General features: G+C 40.1%; 2 protein-coding genes across 4 annotated transcripts in view; both read right to left on the bottom strand.

Annotated features, from left to right (window-relative positions):
- Positions 1-508: 508 nt before the first annotated feature.
- Positions 509-3,078, bottom strand: LOC131257842 (disease resistance protein RPM1-like). Of its 3 annotated transcripts, none has more exons than XR_009177668.1 (2): positions 1,762-3,078; positions 509-603 (listed from the first exon to the last, which is right to left on the bottom strand). XR_009177668.1 is itself a non-coding variant. In XM_058258757.1 (2 exons), the coding sequence occupies exons 1-2, from the start codon at positions 3,076-3,078 to the stop codon at positions 541-543; spliced, it is 1,233 nt and encodes a 410-aa protein (XP_058114740.1). In that variant the 3' UTR covers positions 515-540. The 3 variants fall into 3 exon arrangements, 2 of the variants coding, with proteins under 2 accessions (XP_058114740.1, XP_058114739.1); XM_058258757.1 differs by having other exon boundaries at positions 515-603; positions 1,909-3,078; XM_058258756.1 differs by having other exon boundaries at positions 515-603; positions 1,780-3,078.
- LOC131257843 (putative disease resistance RPP13-like protein 3) overlaps positions 2,774-24,313 on the bottom strand; it is a 192,468-nt gene continuing 170,928 nt past the window's right edge. The window contains exon 3 of the mRNA XM_058258758.1: positions 2,774-4,738. Coding sequence (XP_058114741.1) covers positions 3,343-4,305 — 963 coding nt within the window. The 5' untranslated portion in view covers positions 4,306-4,738 and the 3' untranslated portion in view covers positions 2,774-3,342. The remainder of the gene's footprint in view (positions 4,739-24,313) is intronic.

Consider the following 24,313-nt stretch of genomic DNA (forward strand, 5'->3'; position numbering starts at 1 on the left):
TTTCATCATGATATTCATAAAAGATTATATACCTTAGACAACTGCATAAGAAACTTATTGGAACATTTTCCTTTGACAAGTACTGGAATTTTATTAGAAAAACACCACACACAGACACACACACATATATAAACAATAATGTCAGCCCAAATCAAGAAAGAAAGATACACTTGTCAAGAGCTTGTAAACTAGAAGTCCATCCCAAAATACATCACTTGCACTAGAAAATAATACAAAGACCACTCTACTTTTATTCTAAAAACACTAGCGAACAAAGCCAACCATCACAACACCCTACCTTCTACTTCTTTTTTCTTTTTCCAAATCTCACTGTCATGCCATGCCAGGAACAAAGCCATCAGTCTCTGAGCACCTATTCCTACTCACTTGCCAAGTGAAAGCCAATACCTTATAAGCAGCGGCATAACGTCACATGAAAGCGGTGTGACGCAAGCTCTCTGTGATGATAACTGAAATAGCAACCCATAAAAAGATCGAACGGAAAATTGACTTTTCCTTCCTCAGCACCATTGCATCCTGCTAACCTTGCGAAAGGTGGTAGCCATGAAGCCGCTCCAAGAGTACAATGAAATCAACCACCTCCTTATCCATTGAACATAAAACCATATACAACTTAGCTGGGGCAAAAAGAACTTTATTATGTAAAAAGAAATTTAAAAAAAAAAAAAATTTAAAAAAATTAAAAAGAATGGAAAACGTCTTTTAGTCCATGGAAGTTGGGTCCATTGCTCAAGGGGCTAGACCATTAATCTAATGGACTAGATCATGAATGGGGTCCCTGCAATCTCTTAGATTAAACAATCTGATATTTGTGTTTTACTCTTCATCCACGCTGAATTGCCTTATCTATAGGTTGGATGACAAATAAACATCTTACGATAGGCCTTGGAAAGGTTTCTAGGGTTAGTGTCATTATCTCTACTTTTTCTTTTGGTGTGGTCCACTTGAGCTTTGGATCTGTTTCATTTTTGGGCTCATGTCCTAAAATGAGCTGACAAAGTGAATGGATGGCATGGATATAAAACTTATCCATCATGGTAGGATCTGGACCATGTGATGTTGTGGTAGGAATCCCTCCCATATGAGCTCCAGTGCTGGAAATACTTTGTGGGCCCCACCATGATGTATTTATCTTATCTACACCGTCTATCTATTTTTGCAGATCATTTTAGGATACGAACCCAAAAATGAGTTATATCAAAATCTCGGGTGTACCACACCACAGGAAACAGCAGTAATTTGACGCTTGCCATTAAAAACTTCCTAAGGCCACTATAATGTTTATTTTCCATCCAACCTATTGATCAGGTCACACAGTGTCAGCTACAGGAAACAGTGGTGATTGACCATTAAAAACTTGGTATGAGTCACAAAAGTTTTGAATGAGTAGATATTTTTGTGCCGCCTTTATCTAGATCTTTGTGACATTATCAATAAGTTGGATGGTAAATAAACATTCTGGTGGCCCCAAGAAGCATTTAATGCTGGGAATTCAATCAACAATGTTTCCTATGGTGTGGTCTACCTAAGATTTGGATCTGCTTCATTTTTTGTAACATGCATTAAAATGATATGAAAAACGGATGGACGGTAGGGATTTAAGGATAATACATCACCATGGGCCCCACAGTAAGGGGATCCACCCACCTTGGTGGATCCAAGTATCCACTTAAGCCGCGACCTACAATACTGGGTGAGAGAGAGAGAGAGAGAGAGAGAGAGAGAGAGAGAGAAACGTACAGCTGTTGATTGTTGTACCTCCTTGCGAAGACAGCACAACCCGCATGGATGACGGTATTAGATCTTTTCTCCATCCCAGAGTGATTCATACATGTATTTCCCATCACCATCGTTACCAACTTTATTAATGTGAGGGATGTGACGCACTTTGAGATGGTCATCTCCGCCTCTCCTTACCTTCTTCATGAATTCTTCTGACATGTCACCTAAATATAGTTGTTGGATGGCAGCGAGGTGCTGAAAGCCATCTGGGAGCATCTTTAGCTTTGGACAACTCTCAATATAGAGATACCGTAGAGATTTCATTGTAACCTCCTCTATTCTACTCCACTCTTCCAATTCTTCCATATATGAGATTCTCATGGTTCTGAGCTTAGGAAATCCTCCAGAGGTGCAGCAAATCTGCTTCCCCACATAAGCATTAAAGAGAGTCAAGTACACCAGATTGGGTAACTGTCCAAGGGTGGTGAGTGGATCTTTCACAAATTGGCTATTCATCAGGGTTATATACCGGAGACAGTTGTGTGAACCAATCCATTGGGGAAATTCTTTCATCACACATTTCAAAATAAGTTTCTCAAGGTATTGTGGAGGCTGTGACAATTCTTGTAAATTGAGTTCTTCATCTTCGCCCTGGCCCAAGATTTTGAGAGATCGCAACCATTTCAACTGACTAATGGAATCACATAGTTGTCTACAATCTTCCCCTTTTACTTCTCCAATTAATAATTTCTTAAGTTGGGTTAAGTAACCCAACTCTCTTGAAAAGCCACTGTCAACTGATGCACCTGATAGTGTTTGGAGGTTGCTTAAGCTGGCTGTTTTCTTAGGCATCTTATAAAATTCTCTACTATCAGAAATTTTCATCAAATTAAGATGCCTAAATTTCGTAAGCATCTCTATTCCAGTGGGTAAACCTTTCAAGTGGGAATCTCTAACGTCCAGCGTCTGTAGGTTGTGCAGTCTTTGCAATGAAAGAGGGAGTTCCTCAATCTGTGTCCTCCTCAAGCTCAAATACCGTAAGTGAATCAACCCTCCAACTTCATTCGGCAAAATCTTTATTTTAGTGCCTTCTAGATCTAATATCCTCAATAATTTGAATTTTGAAAACATTCTACAGAAAGAGGAAGAGGGAAATTCCTGGTCGTTAAATAGAAGAAGTGACCGAGGATTCAATTCAGGCATGCTTCCTGGAATATCAATTGCAGTGTTTTGGATGGCCAACCGACGTTGTGCTTCTTCAAAATTATTTCTTCGATTTGTTAGGATTGCTGCGAATTCTTCCTTCTTAAACATGTGAATAGCAATGTCACGCATGAGGTCATGCACTTGACATGCTTTCAATTCCCCAGTACCCTCATGAATGACAGGTTGGAGCAGGTTCCTATCAATGAGCTAAGCAAAGTAATTACTTGAAACTTCTTCAGGTGTCTTCCGTCGATGTTCCTCAATGAAGCCCTCGGCCACCCACATGCGAATCAGCTTCTTTCTCTTAATCTCATAATCCTCGGGAAATAGACCACAATACAAGAAACAATATTTGAGGTGAAAAGGTAAATAGTTGTAACTCATTAATAGGGCTCAATTTAATCCTGCAAGATCTTCATTATCTTTCAGTTCCGAATCAAGATTTTCAAGTACATCATTCCATTCAGCTAGATCAGAGCTCTTCTTTGACATGAGGCCACCAATTGCCACAATGGCGAGTGGTAACCCTTTGCATCTTTTGACCATGGCATTTCCCACTTCGACTAAGTGTGGCGGACAAGTTCCTTGAGTTTCTTGGTTCAGAAATACCTTTTTTTCGAAGAGTTCCCAAGCCAATTCATGAGATAATGGCTTCACTTTGTGTGTATGGCACTTCTCATGGACAGGATGGGCTGTATCTTCATTGCGAGTGGTGAAGAAGATCTTGCTTCCACCCTCATGAGGCAAAGCATGTTTCACATCTTCCCAAACACTAGTATCCCATATATCATCAAGGAACAGAGCGTACCTTTTTCCTTGCAAGTAGTCGTTGATCATCTTTGCTATGTTTGTCTCATCCATTGTCTCCCCATGATTTGGAGCCGCTTCCTTCCTACTATCATAAAATCCTTCAAGCATGCGCTTCAAGATAACCTTCTTTTGGAATGATTGAGACACATAAATCCATGCATGGCAATCAAAACTTGTCTTTGCTGTTTTGTAGATTTTCTTTGCAAGAGTCGTCTTTCCCGAACCGCCCATCCCCACAATCAAGATGACAGTACGCTGTTGTGTCTCCTCTTTTTCCAGCAACAATTTCTCGAGTTTCATGGTGTCATTCTTGAGCCCCACGATGTCTGCTTCTTCAACCCAAGAAGCAGCAACTCCAGGATCTCGATGTCCGTCATCTGTAGCAATTGAACTTCTCCCTTCCTGAAATGCAGAGTGAAACCCAAACCGTTCGCCTCTTTCTTGTATCGCCTTCACCTCCTTTCTAATCTTTCGAATTTGAGTACTGAACCGGTGTCGAAATATCAACTGCTTGATGAAACAGGCATGAAAGACAATGCAACCCATGTGTCCATTTCAAAGACGGCGTTGCGACTCCATTCGAATCATGAACTCATCGACTGAATCTTCAGCATTGTAGACTAAGTACCTTACTTGGGTAATCCAAGCCTCCACAAGTTCCTCCCTCTCCTTTCTTCGATCAGCATCCTTTAAGAAAGCTCTCATGGTTTGGAGCTCATTCTTGATCCACACAACATCATCATGAAATCCAGAGAGGAGCTCCACTTCATTGACTAGTTGCTCACCCAATTTTTGAACGAAAAAGGAAATAACAGCCTCAGCCATTTCTACACTCTCGTTTCACTTCCCACTGAATCAATGAAAACTTCTCCTGCTTTTGAATTTTGGATGGAGAGAACCCCAATTCCTCCACCTCTTACTTTAACCTCTCCTTGCTTTCTTCTTTCTTCAGTCCTTCCTCTATTCTGCACTACGATTACTGTAAAGAAAAAAAAAAAAAAAAAAAACCATTTAGGATCTTTGTTGCATTTCTTGGATTGTTTCCCAAATCCATTGTGGGGAGCCAAAGGAAACAGAGATGCAGCTTGTGAGCTTAAGCTAATATGGGCTTTATGACAAATAAGAAATTTAATTAGTTTTTACTGCTTATGACTTAATTCGATGATGATAAGAAATTTCTTTAAAGGATTTCTTTGGATTTGAATGGTAGCTTTCTTTGTCTTCATTACAAGTTTCCTATGAAGATAATGGAATTTATATACTCATACGACATGCAGATAATTATAAAAGAGAGGTAGAACAAAATTCTTTTCCTCTTCTCCTTTGGTTGCTTCTGCTTTTCCTTGTTAGGTATTGGTTACGAAGGAGCCTTCCTGATCCAATAGGCTGGGTTACGGTCGACTTGCAAAAGCTAGGGTGGCAAATGGGCTGGCTCGGAACTGTGAAGCCCGAGACCATCCTGCTAGTGTACTACAAAAGAAAAATAAAAGAACAGGTAATTTAAAATTCACAACGGCTGACCATTATGTGGTGTTTTAAATTCATAATAGTTAGCCAATCTTTTAAATTTTGAACATTTTTGAACTAGTTATATGCAAGAACTATATTCTTCGTGCAGTGTCAAACTAGTTATATGAGATTATGTTAACTCAGCTAAAATCTGAAAAAGCCCTAAAGAAGAAGTACAAAACCTAAGATGTGGACGTGAAGAAATCTACCATCAGTAGATACTTTAATTCTAGATGGTAGATGAGAAATTTGTGGTACAATAGGTGAATGAGTTTGATCTCATAGTCCATGAAATTATATATGAATGAATTAAGTTAAACAAATTCTTCCATGTAGTGGCTGTGAATGATAAATTGTTACTTTTTTAAAGGATTTCAAAATTTTCTTACAACATAAAATATAAAATAAAAGAACTCTCTATGGAACAACAAGTCATTTGTCTTTAAATCAAGGAAGAGGCGAGGCTCCAAGATAAAATAGAAGGCAAGAAAGAAGATATATCTAGAGTTCTTTTAGTAAATAAGCAGTATAGCCAAAATGCATCAAAGAAACCAAATAACCTGAAGCCAAATTAAAACTAGTTTAAAAAGAAGTCTAAACTTAAGAAAAAGAACAACAAAAAAAAAAAGAAAAAAAGTAGCAATTAGGACAAATAGTCTGGTTTCTATGTTTGTGGAAAATTAGGTCATTTCACAAGAGAATGCTCTAAAATGTAAAAAGAAACCAACACATGTACCTCAGGCAAATATGAACAAAACAACCTGAAATAATGACTATTTGAAGAGGTGAATATGTTCATATTGATCCTTGCAATGGCTGGTGGATAGTCATAGGTACTAGCACACACTTGTGTCGCAATTGCACATTGTTTAACTAGTATAAAGAGGTTTCTTCATTAAAAATGTTTCAAACGGGGAATGTTGTCACTGTAAACCTATTCAGACATAGAAAGTTTGAATTAGTTTTTACCTCCAGAAAACTATTATCTTGGCAAATGTCCTTCACATGCCAGACATGCAAGAATTTGGTTTCAAATTATCTTTTGAAGAAGTTAGGTATAAAGCAGGTTATTTAGTCAGATTAAATAATAATAATTAACAATGGCTCTTGTTTTAATTCACTAAATAGATGCTAAAATTATTTTCTTAAATGATAAGTTGAAAGAATATATATATATATATATATATATATATATATATATATATATATATATATTATGTCAATTTATCAGTGAAGAAAATAATTTTAGGCCAGGAATGGAGCTAGATTCGCCGGCCAAGGTTCTTCGGTTCAAGGTGTGTTCGCCAGGATCAAATGGTGGTTGGATTTGAGCTTCCCTCATATTCAGCACTCTCTCTTCCAGATGGAGGTCTCCCCTCATCCGGTTGCCCTTCGTCAGTGCCCCGTCAGGACCACCATCCCCACGGCTTCTATATACTGCATATGCCGAGAGAGGGTTGGAGTAAGTTAAACATTGACGGCTCAGCTCTCTCTAATCCAGGGCCAGCTGGTGGGGGTGGCATATGCAGGGACCACAACGGTAACATGATTTTTTCTTTCGTCAAAGGGTACGGGACCTCGTCCAACAATGGGGCTGAACTTCGAGCAGTCTATGAGGGGATGATGTTTTGTTTAGCTCGTGGGGTGGGGAATGTTTACATCGAATCTGACTCTAAGTGGGTGGTGGATAGCTTGTTGGAGAAGACTACCTGCGCCTGAAAATGGAAGTACTAGATTTCTAAGATTAAGAGGCTCAGCTCGAGAGGCTCCTTTCGTCTCTCCCATATCCCTAGAGAAGCGAATGGGGTGGCGGATGGTTTAGCCAAGTGGCCGGGCAGCAGAAATCAGTCTGACAGTTTTTTCAATGGCGGCTCAGCCCTTCCTTGCCTTGTTAAGGGTTGTTTCCTCTTGGATAATGCAGGATTAAGCTCGATTAGAAAAGCAGTTTCCCCTTAAAAAGTGTTTGGTAGCTCCGCTTGGGGAGGTCATGTCCTTCGGGTGCTCAGCATGAGGCCCTTATTATGGGCTTCCGCTCAGTCTTTTCTCTCTATGCAGATGCCCGAATTACTGTACATGGTTTGTACTCTGTTGTGAAGGAAATGAAAAGAGGCTTCTTTTTTGAAAAAAACAGAAAAACAGAAGAAAGAAATATGTCAAATCCCTACCTTGGTTTATATATATATATATATATATATAGAGAGAGAGAGAGAGAGAGAGAGAGAGAGAGAGAGAGAGAGAGAGTATACACCAGCTTGCATTTCGTTTGACATTTTTTTTTTTTTAGAGAAAGGTGGGAACGCACCACCTGATATCATATATGGCAAAAAATTACAACCTGGAAACACGAAACGCAAAAAATTTCGTTTGACTTTAAGATAACGCTATAATATAATACTAGTGAAGGAATATCTTTGACTGACTATGCCAACATCATTAAGTAGTCTAGCCCATGCTATAAACTGCGCATTATACTAGATATTGCCTTTGTTGTAAGTAGATTCGAGTTTATATATATATATATATATATATATATATATATATATAAACACTATAGTATGCAACAACTCACATTTCTTTTGACCTTAACATAAAGCTAAAATATAATAGTAGTGAAGGAATATCTTTGACTGAATGTGCCGGCATCAGTAGTAGTCTAGCCTATGCTATAAACTGCGGATTAGACTAGATATTGTCTCTGTTATAAGTAGACCCGAGTTACATGCATTATAATGCAATATATAGAGTCCTTAGATATCTTAAAAGGACTTATGACTTGGGTCTTTGTTATCAAATATTTTCAGCGGTTATTAAAAGTTACAGCAACATTGATCAAAATTTAAGATCAAATTATTCTTAATCTTCGAGTAGTTTTATTTTCGATGGAAGACAGTTGTTTTATGAAAAAGAAAAAAGAAAAGAAAGAAAAAGAAAAAGAAAAAGAAAAAGAAAGAAGATTTGTAATGCTCAATCCACTATGAAATTTGAGCTGGTTGCCTAATGAGCAGCAGTCGGTGATGAGACAGAATGGATTAAAACCTTAATAATCAATATACCTTTTTGGGCAAAACCATTACCACCTATATTCATTCACTGTCATAACTTGTCTACTATAGGGAAAGCTAATAACAAGTGTTACAGTGAAAAATATAGAAAAATCCATTTGAAGCATAGTTATGTGAGACAATTACTAAATAATGGTAGGATAACTATGAACTTTATATAATCCAATGATCATATTGCAAATCCTTTAACGAGAGTTCTAGGTAGAGAAAATGTCTAAAAAGCATCAAGAGAGATGAGACTTAAATACATAAAAATGAATCATTAAAAATAATAACCTAACATGAGAATTAGATATTTCAAGAATTTGGTTTAATATAAAAAAAAATTTTAAAAAAAAGTTTCTATGTGATTCATTGGTTGAACAACTTTATATAATTAGGAGAAAATATTTCTCTAAGTCCCTTTATGTGACATTAGCAATGCAAATTTCTGTAACATCTCGAGGTTGGGGATATCCCTTATTGACTTAAGGAATGATGAAAAGTTGTTACAGAAACACTATTAATGAACTCACTTATATGAGTATGGAAATAGGGCCTCTTTCTATGAGAATTAAATTAATTCTCTAGTGCACTCACGAAAGAGAGATATTGCACATCACCATAACATGCAATTATGAACACCTTGTAAGATCTAAACTACGGTATGTGTTCTGTATACAATATACTTTTAAAGATATTTAAAAGACTCAATTTACTAATTTCTTATACTCTAAACATGGTTCACTAAGTGAGGTTCAAGACAATCTTACATTTTTTTATGTACAATAGTTCTTTGTATTATCATTTTTTATTTTTGAAATAAGTGGGGGATTATTAGTGTATTTCAAAAGAAAAATAAAAGAACGTATATTTTAAAATTCGTAATGGTCAATCGTTACATAGTGTTTTAAATTTATAATAATAAACCGTTACATAATCTTTTAAATTTGTAACGATTAACCACTACGTAATCTTTTAAATCTATGACGGTCAAGTGTTAGAACTCCAATCTCTATAAAAACACCCACATACCCCTCATTTTACAACAACATAGGAAATCCTCCTTTTCCTCCTCCTCCTCCTCCTCCTCCTCCTCTCTCTCTCTCTCTCTCTCTCTCTCTCTCTCTCTCTCTCTCTCACTCTCTCTCTCTCTCTCTCTCTAGCAATACGGAGGTGACCTTTTGTTGGCTTTTAACTAAGGGTCGTGATGGGATTTTACCACCACCAGTGCACACAGTGGTGATCCGAAATAAGGGATGATTGTATCCTAGGGATAGTGTGTTGGAGCCTTCTGTAGTGGTTCAACTCACCGAAAACTGAGAACTATCTCAAAGATAGCAACCTAGTTCGCGCTTCCACCCAGTAGAAATCTTGAAGTTTAATTGCCTAGTCGATGTATGTTCTTTTCGATCTATAGGTGTGAGATTCCATTTTATAAATTATTTTTTATACCAATATATATTTTTTTAACACAGCCCACTGTTAGTCAGGGTTGATGTGGGCCTTAATGCCCATGGGTTGGAGTTGAGTTTTGGACCCGATGACTAATTAGACTAGACATTAGCTTGTGTCTAACTAGGGGCCTAACAAGTATGCCTTTTTTTTTTTAACAAAAGGAATTTCATTGATCAAAATCAGCATGTACAGCCGCTTTACATTCAGGCTCGAAAGGCACATAGCCTATTCTGAGCCAATCGTGAGGCCGAAAACAGAAAAGGCAACTAGACAAACACCAGAACAAGTATGCCTTGGCTGGGCCTATAACTAGCCCCTTTGGCCGCATCATCCAAAATGTTGTTTGAGGCCTAAACTCCATTTTGATCCAAATTGTAGTCTATCTCATGCGTGTAGATGCACCTTCTAAACCCTCATATCATCATCCCCACTCAGTAAAATAAGCGTTAAATTACTGATTTTTTTTTTTGTCAAGTTGACCAAAAAAGCAGGCTTGAAACCTCTCCTCTTGAAAACACTCCTTTTAACCAGTGCATCCAAATAGGTCCTTAAAATTTGTTGGTCTCAGTGTTTAGATGGTATACCAACCTAGCACAGTCCTGATTCAGGCTTATCTGGGATGGGTACTTACATGTCTTGGCTCTTGTGTCGGACTTAGAGATGCATCTGCTTGGCCCATTTACCATCTGAAAGGGAAATGAAGTTACTTAATACTTCTATAGAGTGTGAAGCTCCATATGCATGCACATAGAAATTGTCCACTTGGCATCCATATGTCTCAAATCAATCAACCCAAATAATGGGACCCACAATAAATGGGGTGTATACGCAAACTCAGATTAACGGAGATTTGTTTGTTGAATATAGAACATTGACTATTTTAGTTCTAACCATCCATTGGATGTCCTCAAAATTAGCTAGCTATGATAGCAAGTTTGAGGCCATTTAGCATTGTTATGTAGATGCCTTGCATTCTACATGGCATTATATATCGACCGTGAGGATCCACGGTCAACCCTGACTCACCGTGATGTTCACAGTCGATCGTGACTCGCTGTGATGTTTATGCTTGACCATTGGTGCGACCATCAAGTTTCGTGATTTTGTGTGAAATGGAATATTTAAGTTCATTTTTTCATTAGGGCTAAGAGTAATACGGGTGTATTCTCTCAAGGGACTAAGATTGGTCAAGAGAGAGGGTTTTCTACACTTATAAATGGCTTCAAAAGGATTTCTTAAGGGATCTAGTGGTTTCCTAAAGGTGCACATTGCAAGGGAAGATTGGATACATCTGTAATTGAATAAGGTGAGTCGTACAACTTTAAGGTTTTGATTATACTGGATCTCTATCGCTTTGTACCATGGTTTTTTCCCGCAAGGGTTTTTTCACGCACAATATCATTGTAATTGTGATTGTTTGTTTTTTAGTTTGGTTATCATGCATCATTATATTGTTTTATCTTTAATTATTGTGCTTCTGGAAAGCGCATGAATTGGCAGTGGTATTAGATCCAAATTTCTAACACATAGGGTTTGATCCAAGTTTGTTGTTGGCTCGGGTTTACATCATTGTGGTGTGATATAAAGTAGGTTCACTCATAACAAAGTGGTATCAGAGGGTCAGGTTGGACGTTTGGGTTTGAGTAAAGATATCAAGATCAAAATTCAATATACAGAAGTTTGGTGGGAAGAACAATTTCAGTTTATGACAACGGAAGGTCGAGAACATTCTAGTTTCACAAGGGTTAAGAAAGACATTTATTGGAAATAAAACTGGAGAAGATGTCGGATGATGACTAAAGTGATCTCAAGAAGAAAGCTATGAGCACAATCCATTTTATCTGTCGGATGAGGTTGTGTACAATGTCCTGAATGAGGAATCTCCCCTTATGATGTGGAAGAAGCTAGAAGACATGTATATGTCAAAGTCCCTCATAAATAAGTCGTTTATGAATAAATAACTTTTTGAGTTGAAATAAAAGGAAAGATCAGACTCCTGGAGCACATGAACTTGTTTACAAAGCTATGTAGCGAGTTGGTAAGGTCCGAAGAGATGATCAAGGAAGAAAACAAAGTGGTGCTACTTCTAGCATCACTTCCCTCGTCATAAGACCATCTCATCACTACTTTACTATATGAAAAGAATATAGTGTAGCATGAAAAAATCATTGCGGCGCTCATTTCCAATGAGATGAGGAAGAAGTTGGGTGATGAGGACTCTCAGGCAGAAGGGCTACTCACGAAATGGGGTCAGGGATATGGGCGATTCGTAGAGCGATATCAATCTAACAAGAAGAAAAAGTCCAGATCGAAGTTGAAGACAAAGGACGGATGCTTCTATTATGGCATTAAGGGGCACTTTAAGAGAGACTGTAAAAAACAAAAGGATGATATGGAAAGTAAAAGCATGACATGGAAAGTAAAAGCAAAGGAAAATGAAACACAAGTGAATCAACAAGTGTAGCAGAAGAAAAGTTAGAAGGATACCTCCTCTCAATCTCTTTAGGTACGAGTCATCTCTCAGACACTTAGATTCTAAACTTAGGATGTTCGTATCACGTGTACCCGGATAGGACTTCCTTTGATTCATACAAGTCCAATGATGGTGGAAGTATTCTTATGAGAAATGATGCAGCACACAAGGCTATCGGAATATGGACCATCAAAGTAAGGATGTTTGACGAAGTCATTCGAACTCTTAGTGATGCAGGGCATATTCTAAATCTGAAGAAAAACTTAATATCCTTGGAGTTTTTAGATATGAATGATTGCACATTCATCGCATCTAGCGGTGTCTTAAATGTCACCAGAGGTGCAATGGTGTTGATAAAGGGATATAAGGTTGAAAATCTATATAAGTTGGTCGGGAGCACAATTATGGGTGAGGCCGCTACCACCTGTAACACCCCGCCTTCTCGGTACTCGGGTGTTACCACATAACTTAATCAAATGTGAAATTAAACCTAACTAAAGGTAATGTCCAGAATCGTAATGGACTACATCCAACCGTTGGGGAAAAACCCCACTTGAAAGTTAAGCGATTCACTTGTTAACATTCAAGATGGGCCATCACACCACACTTACAGTATTAAACCCTGGATCATTAGAGAACATCACCCATCAGGCCACAAGACCATGATCGATGACCCACATTGATCGTAACCTAAAAATGCACCGATCACCTAGGTTAGTTGGAGCCCTTTAAGCCATTAAGCAATGGCAGTAGGTCAATCCAACTGCTAAACTTCCTTCAAAATAGGCTAGGATCAGACACTAGCCCCAAAGATCAGATCTAAAAGTGGGTTTGACTGTCGGATTGGTAGGAGCACCAGTAGGAGCCAAGATCACGAGAGGAGGCCCATCGATGGGTTGGATCTGCCTCTTCTCAAGTCAAGTGGCCCATATAAACCCATGGAGTGTCAAGGACAGAGCGGATCCTTGAAAATCATCCCTATGGACCCCACAACACGTCATGTGTACACCGTAGGAGCTGCACTCGCGGTGCACTAGATGATGGGACCCAGTCAAACCTTGTTGACCCGACCAAAGAGGAGCTTTTCTCTCCTCTTTCATTTCCCGCGTGTGAGGATTCAAACAAGCCGTCCATGCAAACGTCGAAGTGGTCCACCTATGGTGATCAGATCACCGATCCAAACCGTTAATTGGATAGAGGGACCCCAGATGACCAGAACCTTGTCAATTGTTTGAGCCCATTCAAATTTTCATGCGCACAAGCAGGGGCCCAAACGGAAGTGTGCAACAATTCCCTTTCAAAACGGGAAATATGAGGCTGCCATGCTGGAGATCTGCGTGCTCCGTTCCCCTCTTAATCCCAACCGTCCCTCCTTCGTCAATCCCTGCCTTTAACCCAATAACCAAAAGGGAGAGACATCCTGCTGATGGCGAAAGGCGGTCAGATGTTTTCCTCTTCGGGAAAGCACGCTGGCTCAATCCGAGCCTTTCGCCCAGACTTCGCCTGACCATCTCGAACTTCCAACCTAGGGCAGAAACGGCCCTAGTAGCTTCCCCGAAAAGATTGCCCTACAATGATCATAAGATCCATCCGGTCCCTCCAAATGGATTGGATCAACAAGATGGACCATCGATAAAAATCTGCAACGGCAAACCCATCTTCTACGTCTAACTAAAGAACCCACCGCGATGCAGTGGGCCTCATTTCCAGATCAAACACACTCATCCATTGGGCCATGGAAACGAGAAATCCATCCCACTGATGGATCATTACCATGCAAAACAAAGCTAGGGAGAGGAAGCTCGAGATGTAACCACCTATCCTGACCGTAAGGATAGGAGCGGTCGTGAATAAACCCTAAGGCTATAAATGGGACCCGTTCCTCTCATGATTCCCACCAAGAATTCAGGAGAGGAAAGAGAGGGAGCGATCGAGAAAAGAGGGTACAATAGCAAGCGTCGTGCCGCACTACACCAGTCGACTCAGTCAACTGCATCGAGTCGACTCAGTCGACTCGAACAGGGCTGCCTCAGGGGTGTGTTGGGGTGGTCCAGTAGCACTGATTCCGGGGGGATACAAGAAGAAAAGAGAGAAGAAAGAGAGAGGGTGAGAGAGTGGGATTGCTGGCGCCTGGACTCACTGCCATCTTAACCCGAGTTGAGGCACGCCTCGGTAGCTCTGGAAGGGGAGAAGGAAGGAGAAAAGGGGGGAGAGAAAGGAGGAGAGAAGGCGGGAGAGAGAGAGAGAGAGAGAGAGAGAGAGAGAGAGAGAGAGAGCATCGGCACATCTGTGGTGCCGCACCACACCAGGTAGCCGAGTAAACTCGACTCGGGATGAGCTGGGACAACTAGTAGCCCAAGTCCTGCAATGACAAGCCCCACTGTTAAATCGTGACTGACCACTGGTTGAGGAGGATGTCATTAAAACATCCTAATGATGGAGTCTCATGAACCAGGGATGGTGGAATGGGACATTATGCCCGAGGTGTCGGCATATGCTGGGTGACGAGCCTCCCATAGTGATCTTTGAGCTTTCCTAAATTGGTTGTTTGTAAATTGAAATAATAATGGTAGGGATTAATCATGCATTCATGACACTAGCATTCTAATAGACTGACTGTTTGAAAGGTCTATTTTCTTATTAAAGATGAGTTAACTGTTTAAAAGACTCATTCTCGTGCTTGAATGATCCGATTGTTTGAAAGGCTCATTCTTGCTTAAGTGAGCCGACTATTTGAAAGGCCCACTATCTTACTTGAGCGTGTCGACTGTTTGAAAGACCCGTTTTTTTATAAGTTAAATGAGTCAACTGTTTGAAAGACTCATTCTCTTGCCTGAATAGACTTACTATTTGAAAGGTCCATCCCCCTATTAGGGATGAGTTGACTATTTGAAAGGCCCATCCCAGGCATGAATGAACTAACTGTTTGAAAGACCCATTCATGTCTAAGTGAGCCGACTGTTTGAAAGGCCCACTCCTCTACGTGAGCGGGTCGACTGTTTAAAAGACCCGTTCCCTTGCAAGTTAAATGAGCTGACTGTTTGAAAGGCCCATTCTCTTTCATGAATGGACTGACTATTTGAAAGGTCCATTCATTTGGCCAACTAGGTATGCATCCCCAGTTGATGTGCACTCATGCATCCATGCACTTAAAAAAGATCGTATCATGGACTATTTTGTATGTCTTATTATTTACAACTATGTGTAACTAATGCGGTAATGTGTAATTTTGAGGGGAGTTCCCACTGAGTTGGCCACTCATCCTTTGAATATATAACCGTACAGATAATGCAAGCGTAGATGAGGGTATTTATGGAGCGGACCTGGACGCAGATCCCACAGGATTGTGAGAAGACTTATATGAAGAGGAGATGCCGCTAGGAGGTGATGGAATTTTATGGGCTCAATCAGTAGTTGTAGTTATTTTCTTTTTAGTTATTGACTCTTAAAACATTTAAAACTTATGGTTTTATACTAATAGTCCCCAGCTGAGTGGATTATGATTTGGATATGATTTACTATAAAATTGTTCACCATGTTTACTTTTAAATTCCTTGCACTCTGATTACTGAAAATTGCTACACGTGTGTGGCACTCTTAGATAACACTCGAGTTTTTGAAACTAAAGAGTGTTATGCTCGGGGTTAAAAAACCGGGGTATTACACCTCCTCACATGTAGAATTTGGTTAGGGCATATACGGCACAGATGATACAAATATGTAGCATATACAGTTACGGCATATGAGCGAGAGGTGCATGATCGAACACTTGCAGCGGGGTGCTTGACTATATTCATTCTGATGTCTAGGGGTTAGTGACAACACCGTCTAAGGGAGGGGTACAATACTCCATAACCTTCATAGATGATTACTCAAGGAAGGTTTAAGTCTACTTCATGAAGCACAAAATTGAAGTGTTCGCTAGGTTCAAGTAATGGAAGGTAAAAGTATAGTAGCAAACCAGATCAGACATGTCAAGTGTCTCAGGTCAAACAATAGTATGGAGTACAAAGAGGGGAAATCATGAAATTCAACAAGAATTAATGCATCGCAAGGCACTTCTCAACTCCAGGGACCCCACAAGATAATGGGTTGGTAAAGAGGATGAATAGAACTTTGTTGGAGAGGGCGAGAAGTATGCGATTGCATGCAGGGCTGCCTAAAAGCTTATGAGTTGAAGCGGTAACTATGGCATGCTACATTGTAAATCAATCACCATCTACAGAGCTAGACTCTAAAGTTGCAGAGGAAGTTTAGATAGGTAAGGACGTCGATTACTCAGAACTAAGAATCTTCAGGTATCCAGCACATGTTCACGTGTAGAGTAGACAGAGGACGAAATTAGCTTTAAAGTCTAGAAAATGGATCTTTATCGGGTATGAGAAATGTGTGAAGGATTAAAAACTTTGGGATTCATATATGCTCAGAATGTGGTTATTAGCAGAGATGTCATCTTCAATGAGGCGTTAATGTTGAGAACCAACAAGGAAGTTGCAGTTGAGAAGTCGGATAGGACCATGAGATTGTTGGTGCAAGTGGTGCCAGTTGAGTATGTTACTAAAGGTCAAAATCAGCAGGAGCAAGACACTAAGTAAAATAATCTGCAAGATACATAGGAAAGTTTATCCGGGAACAGGGAGAAAGAACCATTAGAGCCCAGGTTCGATACAGGTTCGTGGATACAGTCTTGTTTGCGTTATTCATTGGGAGTGGAGATCCCTTCACATTTCAAGAAGTTAAATCTGAAAAGGATGTCGACAAGTGGTTATCAGCCATTGCAGAGGAGATGGAATCACTCCACAAGAATCGGACATGGGAGTTGGTGGAACTTCCTAAAGGTTAGCGGGCTATAGTGCACAAATAGATCTACAGGAATAAAGAAGCATTAAAAGAAAATGATGATGAAAAGTACAAGGTAAGACTCATAGCGAATGGGTACTCGCAGAGGAAAGGAGTAGATTGCAATGAAATTTTCTCTCCGGTCATAAAATATAGCTCAATCAGGGTATTACTAGAGATGGTAGCGGAATCCAATTTAAAATTGGAGCAACTCAATATGAAGATGACATTCCTTCATGGGAACTTAGAAGAAGTCATTTACATGAGGCAACCTGAAGGTTTCAAGGAACTTGGTAAGGAGGGCCATGTGTGTAGGCTGAAGAAGTTGTTATATGGGCTTAAGCGGTCTCCAAGGCAGTGGTACAAGCGGTTCGATTCTTACATGGTTGAGATTGGGTATAACAAGTGCGAGTAAGATTGTTGCGCATACTACAGGATACTTGATGACAGGTCATACATTCTACTGGTACTTTATATAAATGATATGTTGATTGTTACAAAGGATAAGATGGAGATACACTTACTTAAATCTCTGTTAAGTAAGGAGTTTGACATGAATGATCTAGGCGTTGCGAAGAAGATCTTAAGCATGGAAATTAATAGAGACAAAGAGTCCGAAAAACTATGGCTTTCTCAGAAGGGTCATGTGTAAAAGGCGTTAGAGAGGTTCCACATGAAAAGTGCTAAGCTAGTTAGCACACATCTAGTAGGTCACTTTAAGTTATCAGCCAAGTCATGTACAAGTACAGAAGAAGATATTTCAAAAATGCCACGGGTGTTATACACTAGTGCAGTGGGAAATCTGATGTATGCAATGGTTTGCACGAGGCTAGACATCTTATAGGCAATCAGTGTGGTCAACAAGTACATGACGAATCTAGGGAAAGAGCATTGAAATGTTGTCAAGTTGATTCTTAAGTATCTAAGGGGCACAGTCGATACTGGAATCATGTTTGGTGGACAGGACACATAGCTTTAGGTGAAGTTGTAGGCTACGTGGATTCATATTATGCAGGTGATTTAGACAACTGGAGGTCCACTATGGGGTATGTTTTGACATTAGCAAGCGGACCGGTATGTTGAAGATATATGTTACAGTCTACATAGCGTTGTATAAAACTGAAGCGGAATACATGACTGTGACAAAAGCGTCAAAGGAGGCATTATGGTTAAAAGGTCTGATAGGTGAACTTGGATTGAAGTGGGAGGCAATTTGGTTGCATTGTGATAGTCGGAGTGCTATCCATCTGGCAATGAATCATGTGTATCACGCACCAACCAAGCACATCGATGTGAGGTTCCACAATATACGGAAGCTCATTGCTTAAGGGGAAATTATGTTTCTGATGATTCATACGGATGGGAATGCTGCGAATATGTTGACAAAGCCAATAACCATAAAGAAGTTCAAGTATTGCTTCAGCTTGATCAATCTTATTAGCCATTAATGAGATTAAGCATCCTTGCACAGGGGTGCGGATATAGTTGTGTTCCAGGTGGAGGGATGTAGGGAGCAGTTTACGCTCAAGGTGGAGATTGCATGAGAGGTCTTCAAGATGACTTGACAGAATGCAAGTCAAGGTAGACATTGTTGTGTAGATGCCTTGCATTCTATAGGGCACGGTCGACCGTGAGGATCCACAATTGATCATGACTCACTCTGATGTTCACGGTCAACCATGGAATTCCACTATCAACCGTGACTTGGTGTGATGTTCACGGTCGACTGTTGGTGCAACCGCTGGGTTTCATGATTTTGCATGAAACGGAGTATAAAAACCCATTTTTTTCATTATGGCTAAGAGTAATACAAGTATTTTCTCTCAAGGGACTAAGATTAGTTAAGGGAGAGGATTTTATATACTTGTAAAGGTCTTGGAAAGGATTTCTCAAGGAGTCTAGGGGTTTCCTAGAGGTGTGCATTGCAAGGGAAGATCGGGTACATTTGTAATTGAAGAAAGTGAGTCTGTACAACTCCAAGGTTTCTATTGTAATGGATCTATGTCGCTTTGTGCTATGGTTTTTTTCCACAAGGGTTTTCCATTGAAAATATCATTGTGTTTATGGTTGTTTATTTTTTGGTTTAGTTATCCTTTATCATTATATTATTTTATCTTCGGTTATCGTGCTTTCGCAAAGTGCACGGATTGGCGGTGGTGTTAGATCAAATCCGAATTTTTAATACCTAGGGTTTGATACGTGTTTGTTATTGGTTCAATTTTATATCATTGAGGCGTGATATAGAGCGGGTTTCCTCACAACATGCATCTCTACTAATAAGAGTTTATTTGCTTATTTCTTAAAAAGATAAGTCTTATATATATATATATATATATATATATATATATATATATATATATATATATATATATATATATATATTGATATGTAATGGTCTAATTTTACGTCAGCAAAATTTTAAAAATAAGAGATTTACCTCTCAATTATTTAGTAAAAGAAAGTTTTTTTTTTTTTTTTCTAAGATTTATTTTGCTAAAGCAGGTAGACCTTTTTAGGTTAATTTGAAACAAGCTTATTTACGAACTTTTTAAGTTATTTTAATCATGCCCTCTTCTCTTTTCTTTACAATCTCTCTCTCTCTCTCTCTCTCTCTCTCTCTCTCTCTCTCTCTCTCTCTCTCTCCCTCCCTCTCTCTGTGGTAGGCTCACACGATGAACAACCAATATTGAAGGTGGGGCCCACATGATGAATGGTCCACTTCAAGGAGGGTCAACATAATGGATGGTTCAGATCAAAGGTGGGCCCCTCATGATGGATGGCCCACATCAAAACTGTCGCCTTGCATGATCGATGATCCACATTAAGTGGGCCCCACCTAATGGATAGTCCATATCAAAGGTGGGATGTCCTACATGATGGATGGTGGACATTGAGGGTGTGGGCCCACATGATGGAAGGTTGACATTAAAGGGCCACATGATGAATGGTCCACATCAAGGTAGACCCACATAATGGACGGTCCACATCAAAGATGGGCCCCACATGATGGATGGTCCACATTAAAGTGTGGCCTCACATGATGGACCATCCACATCAAGTTGGCCCCACCTGATGGACTGTCCACATCTAAGATAGGACCCACAAGATGGATGGTGGACAATGACAGTGGGCTGACATGATGGACGATTGACATCAAAGGTGGGTCCATATAATAAATGACCCATATTGAAGGTGGGGCCCCATATGATGAATGATTCACAATACGGTGGGCCCACATAATGGATGGAGTGGGCCTCACATGATGAATGACCCACATCAAAGTGTGGCCCCGCATGACGGACTATCCACATTAAGTAGACCCCACCTTATGGATTGTCCACATCCAAGGTCTCACATGATAGATGAATCATATCCAAATTAAGTGGCCCAACATGATGGATGATCCACATAGGAGGTGTGCCCCCACATGATGGACAACCCACATCAAATGGGCCTCATTTGATGGATGACCACATCAGGGTAGGCCCCACATAATGGATGGTTCACGTTAGAGGTCGGCCCTTAATGACAAACAACCCACATCCAAGGCAAGGCCTTGCTTGATGGACAACCCGCTTCAAAGGTGGTGCCCACATGATGGGAACATCAAATATATATGGGTTCCATGTGTTGGGCAATGGACAATATTGAAGGCACCGTAGAAAGGACAATTAACACTAATGGTGGGCCTCACATTATTGATGACCTACATCAAGGTGGGCCCTATATAATGGATGGTTCACATAAGAGATCGACCCCTAATGATAAATAGTCCACATCAAAGGCAACCACATGATGGACGGCCTACTTCAAAGGTTTCGCCCACACAATGGATGATCAACATCAAAGGCGAGCTCCACATTGTAGACAATCCACATCCAATGTTCGACATGATGGATGACCCATGAGTCATGTGTGTGGCACGTGTATAGTTTATGTACAAATTGCCACCTAGTTGTGCATATGACCATTTTTTCCCTCCAAAGGGACATATTTTGTCTTGACTAACCACACCACCTGTACAAGAGGCAGCCATTGATTGTAGGCTCCCATGAGCTAGACTTTATGACGCCCATCTGACCCTTTTTTGACATGTGTACATAGTTATTCAATGGATTATGTTGGTATTTTTTTATGCTCATGAATATATGATGTATGCACATAGATATTAAGATTGAATTTGAAAATGAGGTTTGGCCAATATTCATCGAGTAAAGGCTTGATCTACTAATAGAAAGTAAAAATTATTGTGCAGTATTCACAATAGGAATGGTGTATAATTGAGATGCAAGTGCATATGACATGTACCTTCATATTAATTTATTAAAAAATCACGGTAAGATCTCACGGGGATCAGCACAATTAGCTCTGCATCCTATCAAGATTGTATAAGCCTACATATTAATGCTGGAATAGATTATTAGTTGATGATTGCATATACAATAAATGCTTGATAATTATAATGTATGAATTAAATCACATGTGTTGCAAGACCGCTTACCTATAAGTGATGGATCGATTCAAAGAAGAGCTTCACTTCCCACTTAATCAACCAAAGTTTCTCCTCTTTTTTTTTTTAAAAAAAAATAGGATGGGGAGGACTCCAATTCGTCTACCTCTTATATAGAATGATTTGCCTTGTTGGTCGCTTAAAGAAAATATACTTTGCTTCTTCATCTTTCGCATCTCACTTTAACTTCTCCCTGCCTTATCTCTTTCTTCATTCCTTTCTTTATTCTCTGCTAAGATTACTTGAAGAAGAAGAAGAAGAAAAAAAACATTTAGCATCTTTCTTTGCATTTCTTGGATCCAGCACCGGTGGGGCTACGAATCATTCATGTAGTGAGCTTTACGTGGAATTATATCTCAATGAACTGATGGACTGGATTTACTGACCCACCATCAATTTATAAAGATGTTGGGCACAACAATCTTGATCCAGCTGGCTGGTCTAGTTCAATGTGGGCCTTGAGGCCGTTGGGTTTGGAGCTGAGTTTTAGACCCATGATTAATTGAACTGGACATTGGATTGTGTCCAAGGATCCAACGAGTATGCCCTGCCTGGACCTAGGAAGGTTTCAACGGTGGAAGTCATTATCCCCACTGTTTTCTATGATGTGGTCCACTTGGGCTTTGGATATACTTCAAGTTTGGCTTCACACCCCAAAATGAGCTGTAAAAACAGATGAACGGCAGGGATGAAACGCATGTTAACGTGGGAAGCATAGAGTTCATGGGACGCGGATTAGATTTTGAAAGGTTGAGTAGTCACGAAGTTCTGTGGACCCTACTATGGTGTATGTGTTGTATCCACAACGTCCATCCATTTGGAGATATTATTTTAAGGCATGGGCGAGCAGATCCAAAGCTTTAGTAGACCCACCACAGAAAACAGCAGGAAGATTCTTTGGATCTTATCCTAAAATGATCTCTCCATATGGATGGACGGCGTGGATACAAAACATACATCATGATAGGGCCCACAAAACTTGGTGACGTCACTTCAGCAGCAATCTCGCTACCCAACCTGTCAGAAGCCAATCCGCGTCACGGAGAGATAGTCCATCGTCGGTGGGACACATCAGACCATTACCCAAAAGTGGGCTCCGCCTGCGAGAATTAATAACCCGCATATACGACGCGGGCCGTGTATCATATAATCCTAACGAGTTAGGGTAAGCTTTTCAGTATCGTCGACGAAAAAGAAAATTCCAATGGGAAAGAATTATAGGAAGAGAAATCTCGTAGATGAGGAAAAACAGAAAGATACTCTATCCGAAGATGAAGAGGAAAGGAGGTAAATTTCTCTATCTCTCTCTCTTTTATTTTCTAGAATTGGATTTTGATTTTTCTTAGATTTGTATTGGAGGAGGTAAAATTCCTTCAGAAGCAGCGGGAGAGGAAATTAGGAATCCCTGCGATCTTGACCATTCAATCGGTCGTCGGCGTAGTTACGAAGCCAAGCGAGAAGACTGAAGGAGGTGATGGGGAGAAGGATGATTTGGTGTTGCAAGATGTTGGAATATTTGGTTGAATTAAATAGACTATTAAAAATTGAGAACCAAAAAAGGAAAATAAATTTTGAGAAAGAAGAACTTATTGAATTGAATCGAGGCGTGACTGAGTCACTCGGTTTGAAATCGAATTTGCTCCCCTTGGACAGCATCCCAAGTGCAACAGGTTTCCAGACCAATCGACCTCCAGGATACAACGATTATAACCCGGTCCCAGCGGTGCACTCACTGTACACGGGCTTGAACCACTTGCAGTTTAATCCGAAAGTGCTGAGTTGACTCAACGATGAACTCAGTAAAATTTTTAAAATTGTATCAGAGAGAATTTTATAAGAGAGATAATAATTTTTGTATATTTAAAACTGGAATTGGTTGTCTTTATATAGACTCCGAAGTGGTGCATAAGCCCCCTTTATAAAAGGTTAGGTTCGTTGGATTTAAATCCAACAGGGGCGACCAACCGGAAGGGATGCATCTCTCTGGTTTAAAACGAAAAAGCGCAAGTGCGAGTACACTCTCGCACATACAGTCCTGCGAGTACCCATACATACACCTACGCGAGTATACACACACTGCACCCGCACCCACGCCCAGCCCGTCCCGTCCCGTCGCATCGCGTCGCGTCGCGCACACGCACATGCACACGGACACGGACTCGGATTCGGACTCGGCTCGGCATGGCACGGCACGGCTCGGCTCGGCTCAACGCGCGCGCATGTGTGGTCAATGGCATATATTAGAGCTATTGGCATAGCCCTCCCACAGGACCAAATTCACATACCCCCTGAAAGGGGCTCAAGCCCTAGGCAAAAAGACTATCTTATATACAAGATAGTTTACTATGTCAAATCCGATGTGGGATAAAACCCACAACTCAAAAGTACTACAACTTTTCAAAAATGGAGGGAAATCACCGAAAATTTAAAAATTCAAATTTTAATATTATTTTAAAACAAAATATAACAATCCCCCATATGTTTTAAGATAAAACCCATTCGGATTAAAGCGTAATAGTTGTGCAATGGTGCCGGTGTCACCATAGACTTGAACCGACATTAGAATAAGCAAGACAGGTCTACAGGAATCAGGTGACACCATAGTGTTGAACCTGAATCCTTTTAATGTAGATCGCAAGTATATACCACTCACACAACTCTTCCTCTGCAAGTGATTCTGCGGTTCGGTGCATTTCGGTCATACACCATTACCTGGATTTCATG

The sequence above is a fragment of the Magnolia sinica genome, chromosome 10 (assembly GCF_029962835.1).
Source record: "Magnolia sinica isolate HGM2019 chromosome 10, MsV1, whole genome shotgun sequence".
Taxonomy (NCBI): Eukaryota; Viridiplantae; Streptophyta; class Magnoliopsida; order Magnoliales; family Magnoliaceae; genus Magnolia; species Magnolia sinica.